Source organism: Stomoxys calcitrans, chromosome 2 (assembly GCF_963082655.1).
Source record: "Stomoxys calcitrans chromosome 2, idStoCalc2.1, whole genome shotgun sequence".
Lineage (NCBI taxonomy): Eukaryota > Metazoa > Arthropoda > Insecta > Diptera > Muscidae > Stomoxys > Stomoxys calcitrans.
Genome location: NC_081553.1, coordinates 157,057,939 through 157,065,281, shown reverse-complemented (window position 1 = coordinate 157,065,281; position 7,343 = coordinate 157,057,939). Strand labels below are relative to the sequence as shown.

General features: G+C 39.6%; 1 protein-coding gene across 1 annotated transcript; it reads right to left on the bottom strand.

The window, feature by feature from the left end:
- Positions 1-1,591: 1,591 nt before the first annotated feature.
- LOC106093400 (large ribosomal subunit protein eL15) lies at positions 1,592-2,533 on the bottom strand. Its single transcript, XM_013260455.1, has 3 exons — positions 2,446-2,533; positions 1,999-2,317; positions 1,592-1,946 (listed from the first exon to the last, which is right to left on the bottom strand). Exons 2-3 carry the CDS (start codon positions 2,305-2,307, stop codon positions 1,641-1,643), a joined length of 615 nt encoding a protein of 204 aa, XP_013115909.1. The 5' UTR covers positions 2,308-2,317; positions 2,446-2,533; the 3' UTR covers positions 1,592-1,640.
- Positions 2,534-7,343: the final 4,810 nt, after the last annotated feature.

Here is a 7,343-nt window from a genome sequence, read left to right as displayed (position 1 = left end):
TTTTAATTGAATATGCAATTTTTTTTAATTAAATTTTTTTTCAAAAACGGTTGTTGTTATTGTAGCAGTGTGTTATGTTCCGCCTTTCGTCTGTGTGGTTCTGTTGAATATCAACTCCAGGAACTCTGCTACTAAGATGGGGTGCGTCCGGAGGGATTTGGGTCTGGCTGGACAGTTAAACATGTGACGTGTGTCGTGTAGTTCCTAGTCTCTGCGATAACAGCCAAAAAGGAATTGCTTAGACATCATGTAGGTTTGTCTTTGCACGGGTAGGACCTTTGTCTCTTGATGGAGGTCGTCCAGGTGAGAACAGAAGAGACAGCCCGTTGCAGTTCGAAGGGCGGCATTCTGATATCTGAATATTATTCCACTGCGTGTCACAGAGCTGACGAGACGACACTGGCGCTGCATAACTCACCACGGACCGGCCAATTGTTTTGTACGTTGTCAACAAGGTTTCTTTGTCAGCACCTTAAGTGCTGCCGGCAAGTGACTACTTGAGGACCTTGTTTCTACTTTTGACTTTATCGCAAATTGCTGTGGCAGGTGAGAATTTATAAGAGCTGTCAAATGTGACTCCAACTATTTTGGGACACTTGATGATCGGAATTGTCATTTCAATGATCATCTCTATGACGTTTGGAATAGTGGATCGTTAGGGGTTAAACAATATCACCCCGCCTTGAGGGATTCCCTATTTCAATCTACGGTGTTTCGATTTCTTATCCCTAAATTTCACAATGATTGGCGACCACAGATAATTCTCCACCCAGCGTTCCAAGCTTAGGGGGAGGGACGCATTGGCGATGTCTTTAAAAAGTTTGGTATGGCTGACCGTGTCGAATGCCTTCGATAGATCCAGTGCCACGAGAACCGTCCTATCATTTATCAATTTATGGTGGCCATCCATAGGAGTGGCGTTAAGATGCCCCCCTAATGCAATTTATCCAACTGTTCCTTAGCATATGGTATATCCAGTCTCTAAGTACCTGGTACTGGTCTAATGATTGGATCAGTGTTTCGGTCGGCACTTAAAAGCCCCCTAGAAGTCAATGCAATTGTGTCATCTTGATATAGAATGGTTCTATTTGCTGGATGCCCCACTATTTATCATGGTATCCACAATGCGTTTCATGGTTTTGAATAGAAAGGACGTAAATCTTATGTCTGTATGCCTTTGGTGTCACATAACTCGCAGCGCATGGGTTTAAATACCACCCTTGCTTTCGGAATATATGCAAGTCCTAAGCACGCTGTGAAAATACAGGCCAGATGGGGCACCAGATAGTCCGCCTTCTTCTGTAGTAACGCCGGAAATATTCCATCAGGTCCGTGCGACTAAATTGTTTGTAGCTCTTCAAGGCTTCCTTCACCATAAATTCTGTAATAAGCCTTCGATCAATCCCATTATAACCAGATTCCGGTGCCTCCGTGAGTCCCGTCGTTAAGAAGGAATTAGTTTTGGTATTTTGCTTACGTAATGTCGGAAGTGTTTAAAGGGAAATTGAAACAAGAACAAGTCCTTTTTACTTCATTACTGTATTCAATAGATAACTAATTTTTAACAATGATCAATAAAACGCAAGTACGATGAGGCTTGAATTGTGGTTTTATTGATAAACGTCGCCAGACATAAGTTCTTAGCGCTTTCTAGTCATATTTAAACGATTCTTACGTTTCCAAGCAGCGCGACGAGATCCGCCGATAGTTTGAGAATACCTGTATCCTTTGCCAATGCCACGTGAGCTCTTTCCTGCAGAAGTTAGTCCACGAAGTTCTCTGTGCTTATGAACGTGTTTGCAAATCCAATTGATTTTAGGATCTCGCCGGATAGCGTTGTGGTGAGTATCAACCAAAATCACCTCGAAATACTTATAGGAAGCATCTTGTGCCACCCAATAAGAGTTCAAAACTCGAAGTCCACCAAGTCTTCGTCCCACGCGTTCCTGGAAGAAAATGAAATAAGTTTCTATATCTATTAATGAATAATAAACAAACCTCAGCAATTGATTGTAATCCACGGTACGGTTTCAACTCATTGACACCATGACTCTTAGGTTTGCCGTAAGTACATCCTTTAGGTACTGGACGTTTACGACCGCCGCGGCGAATACGAATTCTATAGATCACAAAACCTTGTTTTGCACGGTATCCCAATCGCCGTGCTTTGTCGGGACGAGTTGGTCGCGGAGAACGATGTAGTTTTGTCAATTGCCGATACTGCCAAACTCGAATGCGAAGCAAGTAGCGCATAACGTCACTCTGCTTCTTTCTATAGAGTTCTTGCATGTACCGGTAAGCTCCCATTTTAAAAGACCTAGTAACATTTATATATATAAGTTATTTGAATAAATAACGGTCACATCATCGGTCAAAAACAGACACTAATGTCCCAACATGTTCAACAATAACGATTCACATCGCAGTGAAAAATATAACACCCACCTTACGCGAGATTATTACCAGAAAAGAAGGAAGTAGAGCGAAGTTAGCCGCACATTACCTAGAAAGGAGCCGTTTCTTAAAAAGGCACTTAACGTCAACGTATGTCACAACGTCGTCTATTGCAAATGGTGGCGGCGTAGCACGCAAGCGATGAAGCGTCGCTGATGCGTCCTTTGAGTTGGGTCATATTACAATTAAGAGGTAGTATCAAGACGAATTTAACAGGTAGGAGCATGGTACAACCAAGATATATTAATTTACAGGTAGGGGCAGTTGCCCAACAACAAAATATCGAGTGCACTATCTGTCAAAATTAGTGATTATTGCAACTCTGATTTTGTGTATGTTACTAGCTCGCGTCATTTTTCGTTGTTTTTGTGTGTTATGGTTCTTAACTATGAAGCTGAGTATTCTGTTCAGCTATTCAGACAGAATGCTGTCAAACTCCATATAAAAAACTTCGGCGATATGCTGGAGGAAAATATATGAAAAGTAATACTCTGTTTATAGAGAGTAATTTTAGTGGCAACGCTTGACATCATTGTCGGCATCAATTTTGTTTTATTGATTTCAGTGGTTCGTTTTATCTTCTTGTTATTTTATTTACTTGCAAAAAAATAATAAAACCATAAGTGCAGATAAAAAACGTATTTTGGTATGAAAAGAAAAACAACACATAACTGTCAAGTTCCGCTCGAGGAACCATTAAAGATTTCCGCGACTATTCCGAAAGCAGAATGGAATACCAACCCTTATACACACACACAACCAAAACTCATTGCCAGATAGTGCAATTCGTGAGAAAAAATTGTGCTCAGCTGTTTACGGTACACTACCTGGTAATTATGTAATGGATGCAACCAAGAGGTAGGGTCATTAGCACAACAACAAAATTCTACCCTCAACGAAACTACCTTGAATGGCAAATGCCGTAAATTGAAATCAAAGTGGTTTTAGACATAACTTATATTCTTAAAATGTGTTTTATATATGTATTTTCATCATTATAACACTGTTTTGTTGCTTATGTGTGGAATATCAGATAAACTATAACATCTTTCTATGATTTTAGAAAAATAGAACAGATGTGTTATAAAGCCTTTGACATTTAGATTTACTGCAAAATCAAAACAAAAAATTGTACTCAGCTGTTCGCATGATCTTACATTATAAGCGCTTCCATGGCGAGTTTTTCTTTATTTATATGAGAAAAAGTATACAAAACAGAGAAAACAATAAGTGCATATAAAGAAACGAGTTTTGTTATGGAAACAAAAACATTGGATTGCTGTAAAATTTCGCTCGCGAGACAATTGAAAATTTCAGCGGCTATTCCGAAAGCAGAATAGAATACCAACCCATAGTGTACTACGCATGACATAATTAGCAGGAGTACAATTTTTTCTCGCGAAGCGCACTATCTGTCAACGAGTTTTGGTTGTGTGTGTATTATAGTTAAGAACTATTGCACACACAAACAACCAAAAATGGCGCGAACTAGAAATACACAAAATCAGAGTTGCACTAATCAATAATTTTGACAGATAGTGCACTCAATATTTTGTTGTTGGACAACTGCCACTACCTGCAAATGAATATATCTTGATTTGTATCATATTCTGAAGCCGTACATTGGGAAGAAATGTGGAACGTTAGAAATACTCCTCAACAAGAGCGCCGGATGTGTTTTCGGGTGTTTATTAGGGGTGTTCGTTGACAATTTGTGATTCCACCTGAACTTTAAAAACGTCGATAAGTCAGTGATATCAGGGAGCGAATTTCCTACAAAAAGCAAACTTTTAAGCATTATCATGACAACATTTGATCCGCTCGATATTGGGTTATTTTATTGTTGGTGGCAAGTTATTATTACGAGAGATGTAGATGGTGTGAATATATATATATAATACTTAAGGAAATGGCCAATTCATGGGAAGCGTGGCATAAACATTTATAGGCTATCGCTGAATGTCGTATTCCCCATTGGTATTTGCTTTAGGTATGCCATAAGAAGTTCAGAATGTTAAGATGCCTGAGTATTCAGATACTTTACTGCAGGTAAGAATCGAAAACGCACGTAAAAAAATCTGCCGTTTGAGCAGAGAGTGTTATGTTTCAAGGTCGTAATTTGTCTGGACGCCTAGACAAATTACAGTAGGCTACTAATAAAATTAGTCACCTTGGCATTTTCAAAATTTTTCGGGCTGCCAAATCTCAAACTGTGTTCGATTTCCAAAATTATTGCTGGAAAGTGCTCAAAAATCATTACAAAGAAAGTCGGAATGAGGTCTACAATATTTCTTCTGGTCTTGAAGACTTTCGACTTTTATTTTTTTGAACTTTGCTAAGACAGGCTTCCTCAAAAATTTTTTGAACCAAATAATATCTTTAGCCTCCCTCACAGCCAATTTCCTAATGAATGACAATTTTGAAACCATCCTTTTCCTATTAGTCCGAAATTTTATGTGTATTTTAGTGTAAACATTCGTTAAGGACAACTTGATCTGCAAAATTCACAATTTTAGCTTTCAGAAAATTAAAGAATTTGAAAATCGTTCCACAAACGAAGGTTTGATTTAGACGAGGTGGTCGCACCTATGGGGTATTCCGTTTATATCTCATTGAGATATTAGTCTAAGATCTAACAAAGTACATATATTCTTGATCGTCTTGACGTTCTAAGTCGAAAAGCAAGCTAAGCTGCCGTTGAGTAGAGCGAACTTAGAGTAGAGTTTTCATTTCGCTCCCCAAAGAAAAACTGTACTACCTATTACAAACATTTTAAAGCCTTTTTGGAGTAGGCTCGAAATGGACTCCAAAGACACAACAGCTGCGGTGCTGGCGTCAGAATGAAGCGTGTTGTTCTCCCCTCCTATATGCGTGGGTGCCTAAGCACCTGTAAACGAGAGTAATGCTTCAAGCGCACAACTAGTCGTAAGACTAATAAATGAGGAAGAAACGGATAAACCAGCCTTTAAGTAAAGGTGGTGATGCCCTGCTGGGATTCAGACAGCGACAGGGTCAATGAAACAGTCATCGCAGACGAATCAAGAAATGAGGGCAGCGGGATGACGGCAGAAGTGAGCGATGACTTTGCTAAGCTCACAAGCGGACCGAGAAAGCGATCCGGGGTACGACAAAGGACACAGAGAAGCATGTACCGGCGCCGCAATCGGGCAAACGTGCAGGACGCTGGAAGGGATAGAACTGCCATTGACAGTGTTCTGCGAAGGGAGATAACGTCGGAACAAGAATGAAGGAAGCACGCAAATACTAGGAGGAGTAAAAACACCGAACTTAGGTTGGTAGTATGTACTTTATTATTTTAAATTGAACTTAAGACTAAACTTTAACTATTTGGTGATATTCATAACTGCTAAATTTCGATAGCTGATTTTGATGACTCTTCAAGAGTAACGGAAGTCACATCGAATCTTATGTTGCAGTTTGTCGGTCATCGTTCTTTTGCCATTTATTTACGTTGCTGTTTCTCAGTCATCGTTCTTGTAACCTTTATTTAAATACTAGTTGACCCGGGCCCGTTCCGCTGCACCTTCTTTTACTTTATATGGAACAAAAGTTTCCTTGGAATATTTATTTTCGACAATTAAAGATCTTTTAGTGAAATACCATGCTACGAAAATATTGTAGTATATAGCTTGACTAACAGCTTAACAATATAAGTGCCTTTATCAGAATCCCATATGATCTTTATTGGTCTACGAATTTAAGTTAGGATGTAAGGTGTACTCCATTCTTAAATACTTTATTTTAGCCCTCTACCCTCATGATATCTGATTTAGGGGTGTTTTCGGAGGTGAGGTGGTCCCCCAGGCACTTGGCCCTGAAAAAATATCAGCATCGTGCTCTTCTCTCAAATATCATTTGTTTAAACCCCATATTGTCATTGGCTTAAGAGGAGTTTACAGGATGAGGCGTCCCCCTAACACATGGTCCCAAAATAGGTTATCAAATTCGTTTTCTAATCTCAAATACCTTTCATTAGAACCACATATTGATATGGTCGAAAAATTTTTTCTCCTTAGGGGTGTTTTGGGAACGAGGTGATGCCCTAAATACATGGTCCTACATTTGGATATCAAATACGTATTCTACTCCCAAATATGTACCTATATTTGAGCCCCATATTGCGATGGTCACTAACAAATTGCTGTTTGTGGGGTATTTTGGGAAAGGGGTAGACCCCAAGGAAATTGGTCCTGAAAATGGGTATCAATTCTTGCTCTACCCTCCAATACCTTTCATTTAAGCTCCACAATGACATGGTGGGTAAATATGCCCGATTTAGGAGTGTTTTGGCGATTGGGGTGGTCCCCCAAACACTAAGCCCGGAAAATATATCAACAACGTACTCTATTCTCATATATCTATATATCATTTATTTGAACCCCATATTGCCATTGCCCTCAAAATTGGATATCAAATTCGTTTTCTAATCTCATATAAACTCCTTATTGCAAAAGTCAGCAAATATGTCCGGTTTGGGGTATTCGCCCTAAAAACAAGTATATTTAGTTCCACTCTCTTTAAGACCCAAATTGTCTTGGTGAGCAAATACGTCATATTTGGGGGTTGTTATGTCAATTTGAGCCCCATATTTTCATAGTCGGCAAACATGACGGGCTTGGGGAGTGTTTTGGAGGATGGGCGGCCACTCAGTGAGTTGGCCTTGCAAATATATATCGGATTCGTGTTCCTCTTATTTGAGACTCGTATTGCAATAGTCAACATACTTCCTATTTGGGTGGTGTTGTGGGAGTGGGGTGGCCCCATAGACACTTTTCCCGAATATTGATATCAGATTCGTGCTTTACTCCCAAATACCGTTCATTTGAGCCCCATATTGCTAAGGTCGTAAATTTGTCTCCTTTGGGGGA

Coding starts and splice junctions, on each gene's coding strand:
- LOC106093400 (XM_013260455.1), bottom strand. CDS start 2,307: ATGGGAGCTTACCGGTACATGCAAGAACTCTATAGAAAGAAGCAGAGT. Junction 1,947..1,998: donor GATTACAATCAATTGCTGAG/GTTTGTTTATTA, acceptor ATTTTCTTCCAG/GAACGCGTGGGACGAAGACT.